The following is a 26722-nucleotide window of genomic DNA, read 5'->3' as shown; positions in this document are numbered from 1 at the left end:
TTAAACTCACGTTAAATTTATAGTAATATTTTTAATTTGAAATTATTTTTCTGCGATTTATTACTGTCAGACAACAAAGAAACGTGTCAATCCAACAGTCGATTCACTATAACAGTGTACCACCTCTTGTCAGACCTCTGTTGGACATGGTCCAGTTGGTCAGAGATACCCAGACCTCGGAGAGTGTGCCACTGCTAATTCAATGTTCTACTGTTACAGAGGAGAGGACAGTGTGTCAGTTCCACTACTCTGCGTGACCGGATCACGGTGTACCACCTCTTGTCAGACCTCTGTTGGACATGGTCCAGTTGGTCAGAGATACCCAGACCTCGGAGAGTCTGCCACTGCTAATTCAATGTTCTACTGTTTCAGAGGAGAGGACAGTGTGTCAGTTCCACTACTCTGCGTGGCCAGATCACGGTGTACCACCTCTTGTCAGACCTCTGTTGGACATGGTCCGGCTGGTCAGAGATACCCAGGCTTCTGAGACTTTACCTGTGCTCATCCACTGTTCTGCTGGCTGTGGCAGGACTGGTACTATCTGTGCCATCGACTATGTGTGGGGTCTCCTCAGAGCCGGGGTCAGTTCTCTCTGATTAGTATAGTTGAAACTTAATAGAAAACATAAGCTACTTTTTGAAACATTTTTATTCTTAAAATATTCTTTTAAAAAGGTATGTAAGATTATTATATATTGTCCTTAAATGAACCTATTGCAGTGGTACCACTGATGAATGGACAGATTTTAAGGCAGCTACGTGGCAAATGCCTTAGACATTCTTGAAACATAAATGCACTGCAATAGGATATACTCAACATTACGTACATTTAGCCACCAAATCCGTAAAACAGCTTCAGCACATGTAGCATGGTCTGAATTTGTTGAGGTGGAAAATCCTGACCTTGGATCGGTTTTTGTAGTTTCACACCCTCAATTTAACTCATTGAGCCTCCGAGTTATTATAAAAAAGGACATTTTTGGCTGTACGAGCTCCTCATGGGCCACCTGGATGGGGTGATCACACACCACGGAAAGAAAGAGTGGCAGAGCCGAGCAGTTCCGACAAACCCTGAACATGCGGCTGATAGTGTCCTCAGTTCGGAACGGTTCTGATTTCTATTATCTATTACGAATTAATGAGTTGTTTTATATCTGAAGATATCTCCAAAACATAGAAATTTTATAGAATGTATACTACATTAATGTTTATAAAGGGGGCTGTGATCCTCCTCTCAAGTTTCTCGGCATATATTTGCAGAGTGATTTAAAATGGCAGACATCATATCGATTATGTGGCAACAAAGATTTCAAAAGGCATATTCTTGATAAGATCTTTAACCCTATAAGTGGCGGTCATTTGTGGTCTCAGTGGCAGGCCGTTTTTGGGTAAATTGCCGTGATCGTTAAACTTATTTTTAGAAAATATTATCTAAGTGATAACCTAGCAACATCATATATTTTTGTTTTCCTTATGAACTATAGAATAAGAATAAATATAATATTTGGTGCCTTACCATTATTTTCAGATTAATATCATTGTAGATGTGTAAAAAAACTTTTTTAGAAAAAATAATTTTTAAGTTCTACTGTCCGTCACTTTGAAACTTCTGGAGCTACAAAATAATGTCAAATTCACAGAATATACACAATTTTATTCTAAACAAATTACTTCTTATACATTTTTTTCTATTTACAAGAACAAAAAAGTTAGATGGGAAAAAACTAAATCTATGTATAAACTGGTTTTTTTTACTCCCGAGTCATTAGAAGGGGCTTGTCTTTTCCTCCCAGTAGTGTAGGGCCTATAATAGTATAATAGTGGCTTAGTTTGTCATAGCACAGTATATTTCGTAAATATAAAACAGGAATTGTCTTATCGCAAACCCCTCCCCATCCTTAGATAGAGGTCAAAGTCGAGCGATCTAGTAGATAACGTGACTACAGATTCTCGCCGCCCGTTCAGCTTGTGCGCCGCATTCTTGTACTTTTCGTGCCGAAGTGTCTGTCGCTTTGTTGTACTTCCGTGTTTTACTGTGTGTGTAATAGATTGGTGATGGATGACACTATGAGAATTTGGAATTTACCTATTCGTTTTTTACAAGATCATGACTAGTTGCCTACATCTAAAATATGCGTTGCGGTCGGCAGCAGTTGCTGCTGAAGGCGGATATCAACTAGACTCGCTCATCCTTGATATTGCTGCTTTCTGGGCATCACAGGAAACCCATTAACAATTAATAATCATTGTAAGTTTGTAATTGAAGAGTTGCTTTTTTCGTTCTATAATGTATTTTTTCTATAAATTTATTTGTTTGTGTTCCTCATACTGGTGTAGTCAGTATAATCCCAAAGTACCCCAACATTTTCCATGACGAACGAATAACCTAAACATTTACCGGTAACACGAACAACACGATAAACAATAATATACTGACAATAACAGTACGCAGAGTCGCCAAACAAAACACTGACGAGACGAGTAGACAGCTGTTCTCTCGTCTGCCGCCAGGTCATACGAAAACCGTCGGAATAATTCAAGCCAGCAAACATTAGTAACATGAATAGACGCTATACTAGATGATATGTTTAGGACATATCATGGAGAATACGATAGTTCAAACTAGGCCTAAAAATAATGGACGGTTGCGGAGCAACGTCCTTAAATGTGAAGCGACGGCTGTGACGGCGCTTGCCACTTCGCGCGGCGGCGTGAATCATACGTCTCAGACGGCGCTTGCCACTTAGAGAGTTAAGAAATAAAGTAACTCGGGACTTCCTGCTTAGTGCGTATTATGCCTTTGTACATAGTCAGCTAAACTATGAAATCACCCTTTGGGGAAACTCTGGCTATTGTGATAAGTTGTTTGTTTTGCAAAAAAAAATCATTAGGCTTATTTGCAGTTTGCCAAATTTGACTCACTGTAGACCATATTTTATACAATTAGGCATTCTTTCCCTCCCATCAATGTATGTTTTTTCTACACTAATGTACATTAAAGAAAACCTCTATGGTTTTCAACATATAACTGATATTCATGGCTATGAAACAAGGAATAGGCATAATATTGTTACAAAAAGATATAATTACTCTAGCACTCAAAACAGCTTTATATATCAGGGCATTAAGTTATTCAATGCATTACCTAGTGACGTCAAAGGCATGTCCCTAAACAGGTTTAAAATTGCTATTAAGTTATGGTTGACTGAAAGATGCTTGTATAGTGTAAGTGAGTACTTTGACATATAGGGTAACTTTCAACCTGGTTTTGGTCCTTTGGCATCTCTGTATTTTATAAATTTTTAGTTAATTTTAAACCTAGACCGTTAAATTGTAATTTTAAATTAGGCCTAGTTTTATTGAACAAAATATTCACCGTTTTGACAATGTCTTACAAAATGACCAAAGACTTTAATCTTGAATATAGTAAATAATAACATGTATTTAAAGGGTTGATGTATTTTTAAAATGTATTTGTATTTAATAATTATACGTTAGTGTGGATTGTTTTTATCCTTTAACTGTTGACGTTGTTATACACTTTGTGTTCTGACAATAAATGATTGATTGATTGATTTATCAAATTAATTATATTAATATTGAACTTTCTTTATAACTCCAAAGACACTTGACAAAATGTGAGATGGTGCACAACGAATAGTGTCATAATTTCATCATATTTTGCACATAGGCTTAAAACAATGGTAAATATATTTTTTTGTTTTATTGGAAAGCTATTCAAATTAATAGGGCAAAAGCAACATATTATCAATATTTTTCTACTATCCAAGCTAAGGATATGCGTGCACTCAGAACTCTTGAGATAGGAGATCAAATGGTGACGCAGTAAGGCTAGTACGAGAGGCATTCTACTATCTGAGCTAAGGATATGCGTGCACTGAGAACTCTTGAGATAGGAGATCAAATGGTGACGCAGTAAGGCTAGTACGAGAGGCATTCTACTATCTGAGCTAAGGATATGCGTGCACTGAGAACTCTTGAGATAGGAGATCAAATGGTGACGCAGTAAGGCTAGTACGAGAGGCATTCTACTATCCAAGCTAAGGATATGCGTGCACTCAGAACTCTTGAGATAGGAGATCAAATGGTGACGCAGTAAGGCTAGTACGAGAGGCATTCTACTATCCAAGCTAAGGATATGCGTGCACTCAGAACTCTTGAGATAGGAGATCAAATGGTGACGCAGTAAGGCTAGTACGAGAGGCATTCTACTATCTGAGCTAAGGATATGCGTGCACTGAGAACTCTTGAGATAGGAGATCAAATGGTGACGCAGTAAGGCTAGTACGAGAGGCATTCTACTATCTGAGCTAAGGATATGCGTGCACTGAGAACTCTTGAGATAGGAGATCAAATGGTGACGCAGTAAGGCTAGTACGAGAGGCATTCTACTATCTGAGCTAAGGATATGCGTGCACTCAGAACTCTTGAGATAGGAGATCAAATAGTGACGCAGTAAGGCTAGTACGAGAGGCATTCTACTATCTGAGCTAAGGATATGCGTGCACTCAGAACTCTTGAGATAGGAGATCAAATGGTGACGCAGTAAGGCTAGTACGAGAGGTATTCTACTATCTGAGCTAATATGTATTAACATAACCATGGAATTTTAACAATCAGTATTTCTTAGCTTTATGTAGAAATTCTTGTGGTTTTAATCACTTTAGTTTTAGCAAGAAATTATAAGGATTTTTAGTAAACGCTCTTAATAGTTTTGTTTATACAATCTAATTCACCAAGGCTATAAATTTATTCTTCTTAAAAAACATTTTGTTCAAGATGGCTACTGGCAATTATACTTCAGTCATATGTTCTTATGTGATGTCTAACTATCATGTTTCTACTAGTATCAGAAAATTGGTAAAGTTTAACAAATCTAAAAATCAGAATATTTAGGAATCCAAATAAAAATAATGAGTGTTTTAGTTTCTGTACTATCCCATTAATAACTTCAGTATTGGTAATTTACTGATCCTACAAATTATATGTTTCCACTCCCAACATTTAAATCAAACTTATTACCCTCATGTTTTGATTGATTGCTAACTACAACAGAGTGTTCATGATTTACAGAAATTAACGAAGGATTTCAGCCTACTCTCGTTGGTGAGGGAAATGCGAAGACAGCGCATAGCCATGGTTCAGACCAAGGAACAGTATGTGCTCGTACACCAAGCGGTCAGAGAGCTGTTCCGAGAGCAACTGCGTATGATCGACTCACACCCGTACGAGAACATTGATTGCAACGGTCTGCCTCTCATCGAGTGTCCAAGCCCTGAACCTACCTATGACAGTATAATACCATTCCAGAATAATAAGGCAGAAGGTATTTACCATTATAATGCTACTTACAAAGTATATTATGTAATTATAAGTATACAAGTATAACATGCGGGTAAATTTGTAATTTATTGATTTTTTTATACCAATTAAGGGCAAAATAAGTATATTTTATCATTACAAAAATATGTATTATAATGGAAGTTCAGCCAAATTAATTAAAAATGTATAAAAGTAAAAAACCAAAAAGAACTGTAATGAAGAATATATTAAGTTTAATTAATTTCCTTAACCCTTTCAGTGCCAACATCCGTACAATACGGACGCTCAGTTTCCTCGAGATTACAGGCTGTATAGTTAACCAAAATGCCTTTTATTAGGATGTTGCAATGTCCAATAGTTTCACTTACAATCATTGTGTCGTTTGTATGTTTATGTTTCATATATTGGTAGTCTGTGGTATAACAAAGGTCAAGGGATTCGGTCTAGCATCAGTGCAGACAGCCTGTGTATGTTTACGTTTCATATATTGGTAGTCTATGGTATAACACAGGTCAAGGGATTCGGTCTAGCATCAGTGCAGACAGCCTGTGTATGTTTACGTTTCATATATTGGTAGTCTGTGGTATAACAAAGGTCAAGGGATTCGGTCTAGCATCAGTGCAGACAGCCTGTGTTTGTTTACGTTTCATATATTGGTAGTCTGTGGTATAACAAAGGTCAAGGGATTCGGTCTAGCATCAGTGCAGACAGCCTGTGTATGTCGTTTCATATATTGGTAGTCTGTGGTATAACAAAGGTCAAGGGATTCGGTCTAGCATCAGTGCAGACAGCCTGTGTTTGTTTACGTTTCATATATTGGTAGTCTGTGGTATAACAAAGGTCAAGGGATTCGGTCTAGCATCAGTGCAGACAGCCTGTGTATGTTTACGTTTCATATATTGGTAGTCTGTGGTATAACAAAGGTCAAGGGATTCGGTCTAGCATCAATGCAGACAGCCTGTGTATGTTTACGTTTCATATATTGGTAGTCTGTGGTATAACAAAGGTCAAGGGATTCGGTCTAGCATCAATGCAGACAGCCTGTGTATGTTTACGTTTCATAAATTGGTAGTCTGTGGTATAACAAAGGTCAGGGATTCGGTCTAGCATCAATGCAGACAGCCTGTGTATGTTTACGTTTCATATATTGGTAGTCTGTGGTATAACAAAGGTCAAGGGATTCGGTCTAGCATCAATGCAGACAGCCTGTGTATGTTTACGTTTCATATATTGGTAGTCTGTGGTATAACAAAGGTCAGGGATTCGGTCTAGCATCAATGCAGACAGCCTGTGTATGTTTACGTTTCATATATTGGTAGTCTGTGGTATAACAAAGGTCAAGGGATTCGGTCTAGCATCAATGCAGACAGCCTGTGTATGTTTACGTTTCATATATTGGTAGTCTGTGGTATAACAAAGGTCAGGGATTCGGTCTAGCATCAATGCAGACAGCCTGTGTATGTTTACTTTTTTTGTATGTGTAAAACAAAAATTGGTCAAAAAATATACAAACCTGGACTGGTGTTGTAAAATGGAAATTTTACTGTACCTTAACAAGAAAAATGGGACTACCTATTTGTTTCTGTAGACCCATAAATATATGTACAATATCATACTATTCTCAACTTAGACACTAGATTTTTTATTGAAGATTTTAGAAGACACAAGTAAAACATGCTTTTTAGTTATTTTTGTCAAGTAAATATAGTTTTGAGTTTACACATTATGTATAGTTAATTTCAAGTAAAAATACCAAAAAACTGAACTTAATATCTTGAAAAATAAAAAATTTGTTTGTGTTTTATGCCAAGAAACACCTTGGCATTTCTCGCATGTATGAAACGTGACCGGCACTCAAAGGGTTAAAAGTTGAATAATATTATTCTAAGTCTAAAAAATTTTTTAAATTTAATAAAAATAATTCATAAATAAAACATTATTTTATCTTTTTTAATACTAGAATGTTTTATTTATTAAATGGATTATGATGTTACAACTTACCTATACTGTAATAAAGAAATATTTAACCCTTCCCGTGCTACAGCAATTTGGGACACACCACCATACCCAAATGCTACATATACCTCAAAATCTTTTTTTCCATAAAGTCAACGCTAATGTTGTTTTTGAGTTTGTTACCATATAAAAAGACTTTTGGGGACGAAAAAAGTATAATTTTTTTAATACGTTTATTTAACTTATAAAACAATATAAATACACTAAATTTAACGAAATGTTGAACGAAATTTTACTATCTTGTATAATATTATATTATAGTATATTATATGTATAGTATGTATATTATATGTAAAATAAAACATTAATGGATATAAAAAGATCTAAAATTAGCCATCACGGTGTTTAAGGTAACGTCAATGTGTGGTACGTCTTGAAACACGTATCCGGGTGCAGGTTCGGCCGGGCAGTGCATGTCTCGCACACGTAAATTGTCTCCTTGCGTAAACTGTTGCGTGTACACAGTTTAATATAATAATATAATAACAAAAACCCAATTTGACAACGTATGCACAAGAGTTCCACTCGCAGTCTACGAACGAACTAAACCGAGCAAGAGTTAGTTTGTCAGTAGCGCTAGTGTCTGGCAAAACAGGCAGTGGCATGGGTAGTGCACCGTGATTATGCAGCTTGGAGAACAACCGTGAGGCGGGGACAACTATTACTGTGTTTTTCTATTGAGGGATTTATGCTCCAGCAGCTACTGCACTCCACCGGAAAAACTGGGAACTACTTACTCCTAATAATAAACTCAATGTTTAAAAGCGAATATATTTGTCAACAGCGTTTCTAGCAAAGTAAAATTTGGCGGTTATATTTGTCAACAGCGTGCGAAGGGTTAAGAAACATTATTGTTATCTTTACAACTCTGAAACACATTGCGACAATAAAGGATGTTTTTAAATCCCTTAATTTAATTCATCTTTAATATATTGTTGCGACACAGCTAATATTGAGCTAAGGTATAGACTGGTCACAGATTGAGCAGTCAGTATTTATTAGTTTCTGAAAAGTTACAGCCTTAATGACATTGGTGAATAAAATGACAGATGTTTGAAAAAATATGACAGTTTGATCGGTTTTCATTGGTTGGCCATTGAGTGCAGACCTATTATGGCCTGTATTCTTTAGTTCAGTTTTAATCATTAGTTTTTGGTTAGTTAAGTACATGTTTTATAGATTGTATAATAGAGCTTGTTTATTGCAATTTCTGATTTATGCGTTTTACAGCACTCTGTTGTGATTAGTTTATTTTAACCTATATTGTAGTTATGTGTTAAGTTAGTTATCTACCTGAGGAAGAGATCAGATTGCAGATCACAAATGTAGTGATACTGATTTCTTGTATCACTGAGCAAATGTTCGAAAAATCTTCTTACCTTCACATCTCTCTTCAGCTGTAGTGCTTCAAAAGCAAATCTCTTATTGAGTGTATAGCAAGTATACTAACCCTGAGCCCTGAAATTGGTTCAACTGTTTTGGTGCTCTCCTTTGTTCAGGAATTGATTGTCTGGCATGCGTAACTCCTGGATATCCCACAGAACAGCTGAGGTCCAATGTGGTACATTGACGAAGCAGTATTTACCAATTCATCAGTGATTTCATTATCTCTAATTCCAGTGTGGCCTGGAACAGTAATATTGTTAATCCTCTCCAACTTGGAGACTGCAAATTTAAAATCCCAAACGATCCTTGACCTGAAAGGAAGATAGGACTTCAAGGACCTCCTGGTTATCTGTGACTCAATCTTGTCCTTGGCTCTAATTCTTCAATCCTCATAAACAACTGTAACGTCTGCCTTAAGTACAGATGGATATTCATCATAGGAAGAAGTGATGTGCACCCCTGAGATTCCCTACCCAAGTTCTCTTCTGTATGTTGGATCGGTCTTTCTACCATTCCGGGTCACATGAGGAAGAGTTCTCCGTCCATTGAGCCAACCCTCTCTAGAAGGAATGTTCACTTCAAATGGTCTATTTATAGAATATCTAAATATCATTTGTTCTGATAGCGTGTCAAAAACCCCAATTCCACTTATCTCCTGAATAATTCTAGTATGTCCACAAGTTCCTGAATTATACCACAATTTCTCATATTAAAGATGACATGGACTTTTTCTAGCCACCAATGTACTCCATATTACTCCAATACACTATTCTCAAATGAAGAAATGATCAGGAGTGACACTGATATATAAATGGTTTTTTTGGAGTGTCATGTGTGAATTTTGAAACCTGTTCTAAATTTTAAAGTGTCTAGTTTTAAAATTAATTCTACTAAACAATGTATACATGCATTGACAATAGTGATTTTGTGTTTTAGAAAAACAAGATGAAAAAGAGAAGGAACAAGCACCTCCTTTGCCGCAAAAGAAACGGTTCCAGACTCTGTCATCCAAGCAGGCAAAGGAGGTAGAGAATCTGAGCGAGCGACAGAGGCTGGCAGAACGAGCTGGCTGTAGCGGTGAAAATGTGGCATCACCCCGCATAGCTACGCTGCGCAGCCTGTTTGAGCGACAGCACACCACACGAGACTCTCGTCAGGTGGCGCGTAGTCACTCGCTTGGCTCTGTCCGGCCACCTGCACAGCCCAGTAAGTGATTTTCCTGTTAGTTTTAAGGTATTCAAGATCAAACTGTCATAACTTTTCTGTTAAAGACATTTTCATTTTCTGAAAACTTTGTTCTTGAATTTTTCGACATTTCATAGAATTACAAAGTGCCGGATGGCCTTTCAAGATATAGGCTGCTCACAGAGTAAGCTGCCCGTATTCACTAGTTTTTGAAAATTTCGTGTTAATGACACTGGTGAATAAAATTACAGATGTGTGAAAGAAGATGACAGTTTGATTTTGTTTTCTTGTTTGTTTGTCATGTGGTATTTGTGTTTTGTGTGTGAACGCAGAAGCTATGGTCAGAATCCACTATCTCTGCAAGACCTAAGAGTGATCTTAGAGATGCACTTCTGTTACTACGTCCAACAAGACAGAACCACTGTGATCGCAGAATATCTCTATTGGGATCTGGTCCCCAACTACCACATTCATTTACACCTAATAATAACTTTCTTGTCTCTACTGATGTAAGACTACTTATTTTATCATTGTAGTGGTTGAATTTCACATGTCGAATCAATGTATAGAATGTCTGTTAAATCTATCCTGTTGGTTATCATTAAATGGTTGTTTCTTTACTCCTTTAAGTGTTGTTTGTCATAAAAATGAATTGAAAGAATTATACCAGCTGTAATACATGGTTTTAGTTTTGTTCTTGGTATGTTCAATAATGATTTTTAATATTCAGCCAATAATTTTTTTAACTGTAAAATTGGAGACAGCTCTATTAATATCATAATTATTAAGGAAACAATCCCGGTATTATAATTCCAGATTTATAACCTTTCAACTCTTTATTGTCATAGTAAATAGCTCTTAACACGCCATAAAATAATCTTGAAATATTTAAATAACAACAGGTTTATTTTGTAATAAAATATTTGAATGTTTAATAAAAATGTGGTTCAAATATGTACCACTAGCGGCCAAATATTTTTGTCTGTAGGTTGCAGAAATTCATTTCAATCAAAAGTGAATGTTAAATTTAGCTCCAGTTCACCTTCCTCTTAGTGCAGCGTCTAGAATCTGACGCTGTCACAGACTTGACACCTTGATTCTGGATTCATGTTCATCTGAAGAGATCCAAAAAAATTCTACAACGAGTAAGCTCAAAACGAATTCTTACATCCAGGGTGGTCATTTGACAGGGAAAAAACCAAGAATAAACCATGAACCTTCCTGTACAACAGGGAAAATCTCAAAAACAATTTTTCCGTTTCTAAAAACTTATGAAATCAAGAAATAATTTGACACTTCCTTGAATCAGGACCTGATCAGTCTTAATGCATTGTATGTTATGTGACGTCCGTGAAACTCTAAATGAAGATCAACATATGTTCACGGATCTAATGGTGATTTCTTCCATTAGTGTAGTGGAGTTTATCTTGAGTCTCTATACACATAACAATCCATTGGAAAATTAAATTCGGCCGTTTGTTCATTTCGGGCCTTGGCCACCATACGAGCTATAGCTGTAAGCAGTAAAACGGCAAAGGGGGAATAGCCGCAATATATACAGTGTTTTTTTGTTTAAGTTTTATTCAATCACCGAAATGGATCTCTGATCGTAGTTGTCTCTAACTCTTATTCTTGAGTGAAAATAGCATTTTGACAAGATGAAAATGTTTGTTAGATAAATTGCACAAACCTAAAATGTAGAGTGTTGACCTTATAAACAAGCTTAGATTTCAAGTTGGTCTATATTATCACCTGTTTCATGGTTTGATAACAGATGCAGTCCGGTTTTTTGAGTACACCAGAATGTCAGTTGGATTTTTGTCAAGACACCTTTTGGAGAAGAAAATATGGATTTGCAACAATAAGTACAGCCGAGAAGGGGGCGTTTGGGTCTGAGAAAAATATAATGTCTGGAATTGGATGTCTACCAGCATGTAACTGTGTGGTATCGCCATGTTGCTCATGTCTATCGTAGCCAGTATCAAGTGTTCTATGTATGTGCAATACAAACATTACAGAGACAACTTGTAAGTCATCAGTAATAATTGCTAGTATAAACAGACATAAGAACTCTCGTGACCACTGTCCCAAACATTGTTGGATAGTTATTTGCACTTGAGAGCAGAGCAGTGTCAGCTATTAAAACTTCAAATATAAACATTGCCGAGACATCACTGCCGTGTATGAACAGACTTCGTATTGACTCCCGCAACAACCAGCGGTACACCAACAGCAAGGATTTGTGACAGTTCTCACGAGTAAAATTGCTTATCTTGTTCACATTATGTGACTGTATTTGCAAACACTCTCTTGCAACTTTATTTGCAAGTCTAAACTCAGCTTAATATTGTTACCAGTCTGCAGATAGCCAGTTTTCTGAATCTACTATGCACATCAGTTCTCGTCATCACAGCGGCATTGACTGGACAACGACTGGTAGAAATAACATTAGTTCTCCAATGAACTAGGTATTCATCTAGACAACTTCCCCGCACATGTGATGATCGGTCAGACAGTATTCAAACTGTTCAAACCAAATATTCCAACATGTATGAGACCCTTACATCATGTTCTTTTGTAGTCCATGACTATAATCTAACGAATAAGTTGTGACTTGAACCAACTCAAATTCATAACACATAACATTGCTATGGTGGTAAGGTTTGATTCAATGTATATATTGTGTTTAGCTCAAGTCCATATGCCTTTTAGTGCAGCATCTCAAAAGAGTTTGTTTTGAGCTACTTGTCGCCTACTTTATTTTGGACCTCTTCAGACAAACATGATTCCAAATTCAAGAAGTCAAGTCTGTAATAGCGTCAGATTCCAGATGCTGCACTAAGGGGAAGGTGAACTGGAACTAGACTCAAAATTCATATTGAATCAACCCTTTCCACTGTAGCTACATTAAACAAAATTTCAAGATATTTCTCTTGCTGTGAGTTCTGTATTACATCGATAATCTGTTTAAATTACTAACCAAAATTTTTACACCTCTGGGATTGCATACATTATTAAGGTGTTCATATACTGCACGATGACCAAGGACAGGTTAGAAATGGAGCCCATCAGTAGTGATAAATTCATGGCCATCCAGCCCATGCAGCAGTTACCGCTGATGAGGGGGTTATGTTGATCCATGAACATAAATCTATAGCCTGTTATGCTTTGAAGATCACAATCACCATTCAGCCAGTATTCTTTTAAGATAGTATAGTGGAATTTAGATGTCTTTATACTTGTATGGAGCCCTCAATTCAGAGTAATGTGCCTTTAGAATTGTTTGTTGTTTGTTTAGATCCTGTGGTCCAGAAACCCATCCCTAACCGTGGGATCCTGCGAGTGCCCCAGACCCAGCCCAAACCGGCTCTGCCTGTCAAGCGCAGCAAGTCATTGAGAGTGCTAGGTTCCGGTGACCGCTGTAAGCTGTCCATCCCTCGTGCGCCACCCTGCGAGACAGATCTGCCCCGTAGACTCAGCCTTGAGTCAAACTACGACGAGATAAAGGACCTGGTAGAGGGAGAGACTCAGCAGCCACTGGTCGACTATTTGTCCGTGGACTCCATTGTCGCGGGTCTGGGGATACGTGAGAGGAGGAACAGCTTCCGCCAAGCGATGCGCAAGGAGACTCAAGAGTCCATGTTGCCCATGCCCAAAAAACCTGGTCTCTTGCGAAGTTACACTTCAATAGACATGCGATGTGCTCGTGAGAAACCAAACATAACTTCGACAAAACCCATCTTACGCCCGAAACCGAATCTTCAGCTCGATTCTAATGACACCAAGAAAACTGCACCAGATTCTCGACTACATTTTCAGGTTCAACCTGTCATGACTGCAGCTAATCAGTTGTTTTCTACTCCAGGGGAGGAGCCTAAGAAATCCCAACAGCAGGCTATCTCTCGATCAGTAACAAGCCAGTCTATGAGCTTGAGGTTGGCACCAAGACCTAAAAGAGAAGATTGTAGAGTTCTCTTGTCCCCCAATATGACCCGATCAGGAATACTACATCAACCAGAACAAGTGTACAGCAGTGGGGATTCTTCAGTAAGTGCTTCTTCAGATCACGGTTCTTCAAGTAGTAAAGTGTTCCCTCTAACTTCCTCCAGACCATCAGGTAAACCGATTCCTTTGAACACAAAAAGTGAAATCACAGAAACAAATGTCAAAGACAAAAATAGAGTACAGCCATTAAGTCAACACCAGAATGATAGGAGTGTTTTCAGTCCTAGAAGTTATGATAGTACAAATTTGGCAAGTAGACAAGATATAAGTGGCAGTGGCATGGGTCAGTCCCTAAGTGTGGTTCCAAAAACACCTCCTGGACGACCAGAGCAAATTGGAGTGCAGATGCACAGTAGAATGAAGTCTTTAGGTGAAATGAAGAAAAACCCACCTTTACAAAATGCAAGACCTGTAGTGTATGACTCTAAAGGCTTGAATCAAAATCCCTCTGCAGTATATGGAATTGTACCTAAGGCATTACCACCCCCTTATGTTGAACCTGGAAAAAATGCCCAAAAACCTCGCTCTAGTCCCTTGTCCAGTCAGGATAAACAGTCAGGATATTACGATGATGTGTATGCAAAAACTCAAGAACAAAGACATGTACATATTATTAGTTCCTCGAGAGATATGATACTCCCGTCTTACTCTTCTAATACCAAACCTAATTCATCCAATACTGATGTTAGATTAAGTTCTCATGAATCCAGTGGAGTGAAATATCCTAGAAACGTTTCAGAGAAAATGCAAACAGAACCGGATTACAAATTGAAAACTCAGGAAGACCCGAGGTACGCAAGGAAGACCAGGGATAAAAGAGCAGATGGACAAGAATACAGGTTTTTACGTCAAGAATCTCAGCTGACACGATGTAGTGGTGAACGCAGATATCAAGATCAGGAAGGAAATGTAAGGAATGAGAGAAGCCTTGTAGAACAGGACCATCACGAGAGCACTCGAGATTCAGGCCCTAAAATGCCTATTGATAGACGACATAGAGAAACTAATCCTTCTTACCATCCGGACAAGTCTTCCGGTGTCAGGCAAGGTACAGATAAAAACCTCCAACTCACCCCTCAAGATCAAGGTTCAAAACGACAAGAAGAAAACTTCAAACACAACATATACGATATGTATTACAGAGATAAGAGGGTGTTCAATCAAGAGTATCGCCACAGTCATCATGAATCTACAAAATCAGGAGATAAAAGAACAAAGGAACAAGTTATGAGCTCTAGCTTTCAAGGATCTTCACAACCAACAATTGAAAGAGTTATAGTCGACCAAAATAGTAAAAGCAGTGCACAGGAAATGTACGTTTCGCCAGTGGAGAGAAGGTACGCTGCGAATTATCAGCCCACCTCACAAGTCCACCCCAAGAACTCTGGTGATCAAGGTTACCAACACGGCAGACAGGACCATAGAACGAGTTATATGTCCAGAGTGCAGCAAACCCCTCGGACTCCGGCCACGGAACCCTTCAACGGAGACAGGCATGGAAATGAATCTGAAACTTCTGTTTACGGTAAGTTATAACTCTAAAAAATTATTTTACTAAAACCGTGCACTGGTGCTACTAAAATTAAAACTGTCAAATTGTTAATTTAAATATTGACTTTCAAAAGGTATATTGAATTTTCAAGAGGAATGAGTAATAACGTAAATAAAAATCAATTGCTTGAAGTTACAGAGCCTCATAATCATAAAAACTGTAGAACAATTATAACATTTAGTGTACATATTGCTTTATGAAATATCAAATGCTGTACAAATATCAATGTTTAATAAGCTTTATATTAATGTATAGGAAAATAGACTTGCTTCAAAATAGTGTATTTAATACTTTACAGATGAATGAGTCTGTATTGTACTTTTAGGTGTTTTATTTCTAGATCAATATGTGATCTTTTTCAGTACACATGTATCCTATTACACGTACCAGACAGTATATTTCACACTTACTTCACTATCATGTTGTGATGCTATCTGATTCTCTGTGGTTTCAATTCCATCGAAATTAAACCTTTTAAAAAACTATGGTTATGCAAATGTGGTTTATCCTATTTCTATTTATTTATTTAATTTTGTCAGTTTTCAAGAAAACCATGTAAATTGTAATAGGTGAAATAAGATAGCAACCAGCTATTAAGCATAAGTAGGAATCAGGTTAGTTTCAGCAACCTTCCTCCCCATGACTATTTACATGATAAGCTGTAATTTTTTTTACCAAAAAATTATACAATAAAATTTAATTTTTTTACGTGTTTTAAAGAAAAGGTTCAGTTTTTTTATATTGATACATTTGTATGCAACTTTTTCATTGTGCCCTATTTAACCCTCCATCGGGCGCTTAAAATTAGAAACACCATCAGGCGCTCACGGAGGTTTCCTCCAGGTTAGTGCATAATGGATATTATAGTCGTTTAAACTGTTTTTATTTGTTTAAATATTCATACTGATTTAATTACAATGTAATATATTCATTTTTAGAATTTAAATAAAAATTACTCTCTTATGTAATGAATTTTCCAAATAAGAATTTCGAAATTTAAAAAAATGTTATTGTATAGTATAGTAACAACATGATTTATTTTAAGGAATAATGCAATTAATTGTAAAAATGTTTAACCTTCTGCAAGAATATATGGAAATTAACTTAGTTTTTAACTTCTTACAAAAACAACTTACTTCAATTCTTGAGATATTATACAATTGTAATGTCAATTATTATTCTAAAATCAAAATTTATTCTTTACTAAAAATTTTTTAACACTACACAAAGTTTCAAAACATTTTCCTTCTGGTTCTTATAACGACAATGTTCACTCCATAAACAGTACTGAAATGTTCCCTAGCACACGGGTACTGTACTGACAAGTCTCTCGTCTTCATTCTCCATTTCACAAAATTCAAATAAAATATATTGTAAAACTTAAAAAGAAACCATCACAGGTCAGACATTTAGGCGCACACGGATTATTACTCCATAAAAACTAAACCCTATAAGGCGCTCACGGAGATTTCGTCCAAGGACTACAAACACGACATCGGGCGCTCACGGAGGAATCGTCCAGGCTCGCACGGAAGTAGACCTCATACTGACAGATTTTGACAAAGATAAGCGGGAGGCTATTGTTTCGCTTCCCCGAAAGATGCTCGTGAAGTACACTGCGGGACACGACTGCCAACATCAGAAAAGTAGTACTATTTTTAATAGTAAAAAATACACAGAGGAAAACTCCGTTTAGCGCCCGATGGAGGGTTAAGTAGGAACAAGTACAACTTATCAAGTGTCATAAAAGTAAATATCTGTAATACTGAGTATGATTATATATATTATATATTAGTGCAAAATATTTCAAATCTGTATATTTGCATAAAAGTTGTCTCTCATAGTTGGCAAACAGCTGTAACAAATAAAATTAAGATAGATAATATATTTGTATTTAATTTATTTTATATAAAATAAGACTAAGTACAATGTCGTATGTCAACATTTGGTATAATATATATTCAAAAAGCTGACACAGTTGACCCTCAGCACTTTTCGGAAACACTCATGAGCCGATCTCATCGGCTTTTTTGCTTTTGGCATATATATATATATATATATATATATATATATATATATAATGAAAGCATTTCTTAGATACAAATGCAATAGACAATAGACAATATCCTTTATTACAATTTCTTCAAGAAATGTTACAGCGTCAAATTAGTATAATCTGTCAAAGTGAAATGAAAAAGCTTCTTCAGTGTTATGTGGGGTCTCCCCAAGCAAAGAATTCATTTAGGGTGTAGAAAGCCTTGTCTAGCAGCCATCTCTGTAGCTTTCTCTTCGTCAGCACAGGGCCTCCAGCTTTCAAGTGGTCTGGTATCTTGTTTAGCATCTTCACTCCTGCATACAATGGTTTCCTTTCATACATGGCTGTTCTGTGACCTGGCACTTGGCACACATAGTTTCCTGCATATCTGGTGTTGTATTCATGCACGTCACTTTGTTTAGGGGGGTCTTTGGTCACACAGTAAAGGACAGTATCTAGGATGTAGATGGAAGTGACCGTCAGGATGTTCAGGTTCTTGAAAACATCTCTACAGCTTTGTCTTGGACTTAAGCCTGCTATTACTCTGATTGCCCTTTTCTGCATACCCAGGACGCGGTTGAGATTGCCCATAGTGGATCCACCCCAGACAGTAATATCATAGCGTAAATGGCTTTCAAACAATGCGTAGTATGCAGTCCTTGTTGCCTCAGGGGTACTAGTTGCCTTGATTCGTTTTATGGCATAGAGAGCTGACCCGAGTTTTAGGCAAAGATTGTCCACTTGATTATTCCAGGATAAATTTTCATCAAGTATGACACTTAGATGTTTGATTTTGTCAGCTGCTGTCAGGTTGGGCATTTCAGATAATGTAGACTTTTTATTCCCAAATGACATTTGCTTGCTTACTTTCATTGAGAACTAAGTCATTTTTCATACAGTAGTCTTGTCATATTGAAGGCAATAAAAGTGTTCACTTCTAGTTGATCTACGTTTCTGTTTGCAGTAAGCAGCACAGTGTCATCCGCATACATGACCATCTTACTGTATTCCTCTAGATGTTCTGGAAAATCATTGATAAACAGCACAAACAGAATTGGCCCTAGGACAGAGCCCTGGGGAACTCCTCTGTTAGTCGGTACCAATTCAGATCTGACAGTACTTGTAAATCCTCTTGTTGTGTGTTTTAGTTCTACCATTTGGCTTCGTCCTTTTAGATAACTTGCAAACCATTTTAGTGCTGTTCGTTGGATTCCTAAATTTTGAAGTTTAGCTAGAATAAGATCATGTCCCAGGCAGTCAAAAGCCTTGCTTAGGTCAAGATACAGGCTGGTGATAGTGTTGCCATTTTCTACGTTCTCAATTATATACTCAGCAAGGTCTATCAGTGCAGTTGTGGTTGATTTTCCAGTAACGAACCCATGTTGGCTGTCTGTCAATGATTGGTTTTGACTAAGATGTTCCTGGAGTCTTACTTTAACAATCTTCTCAATAAGTTTGGAGACAGATGAGAGCAGTGAGATAGGTCGGTAGTTAGAAATGTTTTGTAGGTCCCCTTGCTTGTGTTTTGGAAATACCTTGGCATTAATTCATACATACATATAGTTGCCAAATGATTGTAATACAAACCCTTATTGTTCTTAGTAAATTGATTGAAACAATATGTAAATAATAATAAGTACATAAATAACGCTGTACAATAATACTCACACCATTCAATAAATAAATTTAATCGTACCAAAAATTATTTCAGCATTCTATTACATAGAAATTTTATTTATTTATATATATATATATATAATCTCAATTTAAATATTTATTTATATACCCTCCAAGTAAAATGAAGCCAACAAAGAACCATGTAAGAAAGGTAGTTAGATAATAACTTATCAGAAACATGTAGTCCAAAGAAAATTGTAACCAGAATGCAACAATCTTTTTTGAAATAAACTTAAGTAGCAATATAAATCAAATAACTCAGGTCGTTTTGTTTTAAGTAGATGTTTTCAATTTTAAACTGTACAAAATGTACCAATTCGTAGATTTTAAATCAAAAGGTAATTGATTAAATAATTTTGGACACATATAGTATGTGGCTTTCTAAAAGTTTCCTTTCTTACAGGTGTTCTAAATATAATAAACTTGCTCAACAAACTCATTGGCAGCTGCTTATTGTTTATTTTGGGAGGAGCATTATTCTGTTTTTTAATCTCGTCTCTTCTGTAAATCTCATTGTCACAAATTGTATTGAGAATTAATTGTAGGAGTGAAAATGAGAAGAGGTTCCAGAGACGATCTGGCCCTCTGTGCCTCTGTACCTTCAAGGGTGAAGCGCCATGCCAGTGTGGTTCTCCTTCGCCACAGCCTTATTGAAGGAGCAACTCCCGGCCCTGATGGTGCTGTCTCCCCCCTCAGTGTCTGGAATGAGATGTCAGGTAGTTAACCATTCCTGCAAAATGTAGATATAAAAAAATGCATTTTAGTTCATTCATTTAAATGTCTCATTTAAACGATGCCATATTCTAAGGTTGTGACAAGCACTAATTTGCAGATTGTATTGTTTGAATATGAATTGAAAATAAGAAATAAGAACCTATAATGTAACATGTATTAAGAAAAGCAAACTACAACAGTGCAATCGGTACTGCACAGTATGACAACAGTGGTATGACCAACGCCCACATGGAGACAGCTGCGAGTATGCTATTGATGCACTCACCGCCAGCCATGAGTACAGTACAAATGTCATTGGTTCTCTTTTATTCTTGTGTTCGTAAAATTCCTTATTCCTTGTAATCTATTGCATTTTACTGTATTACTATTTATCCTGAATATTTCCAGTCCCAATTAATCTGGATAAATGAGGTTCTACTGTAATTGTTAGTACCACATCCCAAAGCTGCCTATCTTGTCCTTGGATTGTTAAGTAATTCTAACTAGTGCACAAAAAAATAGCAAGCTGTATTCCTGATGTGCCAACTTGCCAATTACCGCAAGAAGTTTCTTCTTAAACTTGTTTACAGCTTTTTTTTTATTCATGCCTAAGATATGGTTTATTGGTGTGGGGAGTGGCAACCGTAACAAAAATTAATGTATTATAAAAAAAAGAGCTGTCCGTGTACTTGCGGGCCTAGGTAAACAAGACTTGTAAAATTGCTTTTAAAGAATACCTCCATCACTATACATATTTGAAACTGTTGTTTGCAAAATTTAATAGCATATCAGTCATTCATTGGTCCGTCCGTGGTACATGGCCTCAACATCTGATCATGTGTGGACCACTGACAAACACTGCATCAGTAGGCTTTGGTTTGCCATTTAATGTTGATGCCATGTGTTTTTGGAGGTTTCCTGATTGCCTAAAGTGCATCCACAACAAATCGGAATTCTAGCTGAAGTTGAGGGAGCACTGGTAATAGGTTGCTTTTGTTCAGTGGGAATGTTTTCATTGTAAATATATTACATTTATGCTCTAAACTGATTGCCTTGATTAGACTCATCTATGTTGGCTACCTTCTTTTATCTTGAAATAAATTCAAGACGCCTTTTGTTTTTAAGCTTTAAACTTTCTTACAAATAATTGTAAAATATATACACTGCCATACAACTAGTAGTTCTCATACGACAATAAATGTATTTGAATTTGACTAATTAAAGAGCTGTTATTAGATGGACAATTATTCAAGTAATAGACTTCACTTGAATGACTTTTATGGACTTTGTCTAATAATTTTAGTAATATGTTTTGCCACTAGCTGTAGGTACAAGTATTGTGTTGAAGTGTCTGGATTGTGTGTGTGATAAATTCTTTGTTTTTTTCAGCTACAGGAGGAGAGCCTCCTTCAAACCAGATTCCCCCCATGAGGGTGAGTACTATCCTCATTCTAAATAAGTACTCACAAGATTACTCTAGATTTATTAATCTGTTTGTAATGTTAATAATGGATTCTAAATTAAAACTGGCACATTACATACAAATTACAGCTATCACCACTGAATAAAGGTCTATTCACACACATCAGTTCCGGCGCGTCACAGATCAGTCACATCAGTCACGTCACAGTCAAAAAATGTATTCTATAATGGATTTCCTGTTGCGCTATCTACACTCATCCGGCTTAGTTCCGGCGCAGGTCCGTCAGTCGCTCTACCGGCGTCCGTCAGTCATTTTCAGATTTCTTCCCACCGATATTTTTGGATTGTTCGGACGCCTGACGGTCGCATGACGGATGTGTTTGCTATTAGGATTGCGTTTTTATATAAAAGTTGTATTTCTGTGTTGAGTTTATATTTTAAAGACTGTTTGTTACGATCATCAAATGGTCATCCTAAAATATTTAAAGAATTTAGTTTCATCGTCCATTAGTCCCTTAAATAACGTGATGAACTCTCCCTGACTTTCCCTCTTCTTCCATAAATCATGAACCCATATCCTTCGCTTTTTTTCTCTTATTTTCAATCTCTTCGTCATCTAAGGCTATCGCTATTGCAGCTAACTCTACTATAGTAAAATCAGCCATTGAGGTAATTATATATTATCCAATTTAATTCACTCATGATAAAATAAGCTTGACTGTAAGATCACTGTATAAAGTGACTGACGACTGACTGAAGCCAACTGACGGACAGTTGACTGACGAATTCCGGACGGAACTGTGACTGAACTGAGACTGAACTGTGACGGAACTGTGACTCAACTGATGTGTGTGAATAGACCTTAATGCTATGTTATGTTTCTACCTGTGATAAGTACAAATCTAAACCCTCCAACTGATTACCAACGGCACAGACATTCATAAATACTGCTTGTAAATGATAAAGAAGGCACAGCCATCTGTCAATTTTTTGCTATTATTATAAAGTTATAAAGACATGACTTGTACCAGTCGAATCCTCTACTGATAAATACCATTTCATTTTATATAGTTTATATTCATAATATTACTCGTTGTCAGCTGATATCGTTCCAAATGCTGCACGGCATACAGCTGACGGACTACGTTCAAATTATATACGTGAACTATTGGATGATGAAGTGACATATCAGCAAATTAAGTGCTTGATGATATTTCTTTGTCAGGTTTGTTATCAGGTAGTCTGGATGAATATAAACTGGTTGAGTGTGAGTACAGTACATTACATTTACAGTATCTTACTATCTCAAGTCATCAAGTCAGTTTTTTTTTTTTTTGTGAAAGGTAAATGGAGTGAAACTTAGAAAACAAAAAAAATTCAATACAAATTTTTGAATTTATGTACAAATAAAAAAGCAATACTCTAGTAAGTGCATACTGTTATTATTTAAAAAATTTTCTGGTTTCTAAAAAAATTGATATATAACACTTATTATTTACCATTAAGCACATATTTTTCAAAAATATTTGAAAAATATGCTGCGCAAAGACAAAAACCAGTGTATCATTCTGGGAGTTTCTTATTTATCAGTCAGAGGGTTAAGTAGAAACATCTTTCATAGACTATATAGAATTTCTGCAGGAAGCTTTTTTATTTCACAATAAATTTATATTCGTGTTCTCAATACAACAAATGAAACATATTTTACAGGAAGACCCATGGTCCGGAGCTGTAGGAGTGGACCTGGACCAGGTTGCCGCAAGCATCACGTCACAAAAAGGTACACTCTTATTGCTATCTCCATAATTTTAGTTTAAAATAGTTCTACAAACAAAATAAATGGTAAATAACTCTATTCAAAATTTACAACTGGAGACTGTTCGTGTTCTATGGAGACTTTATCCAGACTACTGTTAGCTGTTTAGACACACTGCAACTTGAGTTCACTCAATCTTTAGGGTATCACATTGTCAGACATGTGACTTTTCAATGTGATCAAATGACCAGTTCATTAGCTATGATTCCTCCAAAACGTGGTTCACACCAAATCGTGTTTTAATATTCTCATTGTAATGTGTTCCCAGATAAATTATGTTAGTAAGAACCTGCAATAGTTTTCAAGAAAGATACTAGTGGAACTTGGATAATTCGAATCTCAAGGGACCAATAAAAAAATTCGAATTATCCAAAAATTCGAATTAAAAAAAGTTAAGAATTAAAGGCTTAAAATAATGAAACTTCACATCTTTGCTGAAAACCTTTCTTGAAAATAACATGGATGGTTTCAAATGTATGTTTTTCTGTGCATTTCTACTATTTTTTTCTAAGTATGGTAAAACAGTGCAAAATTGAATCATGAACTATCTAAAAAATACAAAGTTAAGTCTTTCAGAAGTGACAAAAGATTCTGCCATATTCAATAAATTGAAAATAGACTCACTTACATCATTTTTACTTTTAAAAAAACCATCTAAGTTCCATGAGGTGATGTGCTGCTTCGGTTGCACTCGGAACGCTTATTTCCGCCCCAACTGATGACTCGCCGTCTTCGTCACCCGATGCCATGTCGCCATCTTGTTTATTGTTGAGCACTTCAACGATGATCTCCGCGTCTGTCATCTCACCACATACTGCAACGTCTTTATCCACGTTGATAAAATCTTCAAACGAGATGGCAGGGTCAGTAATGACGCCCTCCCAGCCGTCAACTGAAGGTACCGCTTCCGCTATAATGTCGTTGGCTTTTTCGGTGTCGTCCTCGTTTTTTACAAAACCAGCTTTTTTAAAGCAATGTTTGATTGTTTCGGGCGTTACTTTGTTCCAAGCTCTCTTGCACATGTGAGAGGTTCGAAGAATGTCTAACTTGATTTTTAGGGCGTCACAATCTTCAGTCAGTATACGAGTGTATGTTGAGTCAGTACTCAACAAATAAACGTCTGTAAAAATGTTTTAGATTTTTTATGATCCCCTGGTCCATAGGCTGGACAACCAAAGTTATATTGGCAGGGAAAAATATGATGAATGAACTTTAACATTTTCCATTACTGGAATCGTGTTGTGCTCAGTACAGTTGTTTATAAACAAGATAACTTTTCGTTTTTCTTTTATGAACTTTATGTCTAAGTTCAACAACCATTTCTCAAAAAAGTGACTGGTCATCCAAGCTCTTGCACTGTTCACATACTCCACTGGTTTTGATTTGACGTTCTTGAAACAACGGGGACTAGCCGACTTGCCAATCATTAGTAAAGGCAGCTTTTCTGATCCGTCCATGTTTGCACCAACCAGAAGAGTAATTATCTCTTTACTCAGTTTTCCTCCGTGGCATTTTTCCTCTTTAAAATGCGAGTGTTTTGTCAGGGGTGCATTTAAAAAAAAGTCCCGTTTCATCAACATTGAAGATGTAATGTTGGTAAATAAGGATGAAAATAGATAACATGGTTGTCCATCTATAAATAAGCTTTTCTCTAGAAATTTGATTAGATGTGAAAAGTATTGACAATTTTATTTCTTATAGCATTAAAGGCATTTAAATATCAAACTTGGTAGTTATGTAACTAAACAACATTTCAGCACTATAGCCCATACGGTCTTCAAGATAAGTGATTTTAAATGTGGACAAAATCTTCTGCCAATGTGATAAAATCAAGTTTTAGGCCTGCCACCATTTTTAAAAGTTCAGATGTAGTGATTTTTCCCAATAAGTGATGTTGGAAACTATGAAATTCTACACCCTATGCAGCAATACAAAAATTTGCCCTAATCACAGGTAAGCTTTGCACAATATCTCAGGGATTCCAGCTCTTTTCAGTGTAGCTCAGCAGTGATAAGGACTTGTTCTAAAGAAATAAAACAGTGATGTTAATGGTTATTTCACAATATTAATAGTTTTTTTGACAATGACCGTTACTGACCTGAAAGACCTAAGGAATGACAGGATTTCTTTGCATCCTAGTGAATTTTCTTAACAATGCTTGATATTAATCCTCAAAGTGCTGACTATATTCACCGTAGTGCTACATCTTTTTAGAAGTTTTGTAAGCACATGTTGAAAGTAAATAATAAGGGCATAAAAATTAACAATGTGTAATAATTATGTATTGATTTTTTCAGTAAAAGCTACAAAATAAGAATATAATGTTTACAATTACTAACCGTCCCATGTTGGTTTTTTAAAATAATTTTTTCACATTAAGCATAGCATAGCAGTTTACTTAACACCCTGAAATAACAGTGCAAAATATAAAAGATAAAAACAAATGTATTACTAATTACATAACTTGCACATTGACTTTTTAGGGAAAAAAACAGGAACAAAAAATGTGTTGTTTTTTACTACTGAAAAGTCCTAAAAATCTTGCAGAGTCAAACAATTACTTCAACAGATGAGTTTTAAAATAGAAAAAATAAAGATGGCATGTGGATAAATTAATAGTGCTTTTTTTGGTTTGTTACTAAATAAAATACATAGAAAAATACCATCAATTGTGGATGTTGTGTTGTTTGCAGTAATCACCAATCTAACCTCACGTATTACGATGTTAACACTGTCATGTGGCTCACTGACATCGCGTAGGGTGATGTCAGCACTTAAGTTAATTGTGGAAGATTATTCTGTGGGATCAAATCTATAACAATTTTTCAATGAGGTTAAGCCGTGAACCATACTGAGAAATAGTAATGCACGCAAAGTCATGGATTACAAACTGCAAATTGGGCTATTCAGATCTGTCAATTATTTATATAAATTTTAAAGCAATCTTTGTTTTATATGACTTATTTTATATACCATCAATGTTTCAGATGGTAAAATGATGAGAGCAGCCTTGGAGGCCTTGCACCTGAGGAAGGCTTCTCAGTCCACACACAAGGCTTCGAGTCAGACTACTCCGACAGTTGAGGGGAGTAAGGGTGCGACCTCGGCCAGTCAGGTGCCACAGCTCACTCCGGAACACAGCAGACCAGGCAAGTGTCATGGCATTCTTGTCACACCAGCTGCAAACTAATATTATGTGCATACCGACAGCAATACTGTTTCCTGAAGGCATTAGGCCACAATAGTTCAGCAAGCACACACTCCTACAAGGGTCAATTTTAGAGCTGTTTTTATTCAATTACTATTCAACAAATGTTTTACATTCTTGTTGATCAATCAATTTGCAAGTATAAAATGATGATTATAAATTCACACAGCCCAGTATAAAACAAGATAATATGTACAACCATCATTTATTGCTTTTAAAAATATTAAACCATTTTTTTGTCACTGCCATTTAAACATAACTTACACACCAACACTTTTTATATTATTCCTTTACTGAATTTAAAAATGAAGAAATTAAGGGGCTCTGACCAAACTAAATTTCATAGGCTAGCAATTTATGAAAA

The 26722-nt window shown here is 36.3% G+C and overlaps 1 protein-coding gene across 1 annotated transcript in view; it reads left to right on the top strand.

Moving 5' to 3' along the window:
• Window positions 1–26722, top strand: part of LOC124368717 — a 56552-nt gene that overhangs the window by 21842 nt on the left and 7988 nt on the right. Inside the window, exons 5-12 of the mRNA XM_046826024.1 lie at window positions 373–581; window positions 5094–5346; window positions 9681–9950; window positions 13228–15459; window positions 19744–19914; window positions 21302–21345; window positions 23045–23114; window positions 26138–26299. Coding sequence (XP_046681980.1) covers window positions 373–581; window positions 5094–5346; window positions 9681–9950; window positions 13228–15459; window positions 19744–19914; window positions 21302–21345; window positions 23045–23114; window positions 26138–26299 — 3411 coding nt within the window. The remainder of the gene's footprint in view (window positions 1–372; window positions 582–5093; window positions 5347–9680; window positions 9951–13227; window positions 15460–19743; window positions 19915–21301; window positions 21346–23044; window positions 23115–26137; window positions 26300–26722) is intronic.

Source organism: Homalodisca vitripennis, chromosome X (genome assembly GCF_021130785.1).
Source record: "Homalodisca vitripennis isolate AUS2020 chromosome X, UT_GWSS_2.1, whole genome shotgun sequence".
Classification (NCBI taxonomy): Eukaryota; Metazoa; Arthropoda; class Insecta; order Hemiptera; family Cicadellidae; genus Homalodisca; species Homalodisca vitripennis.
This window is presented reverse-complemented; position numbering and strand designations above follow the sequence as displayed.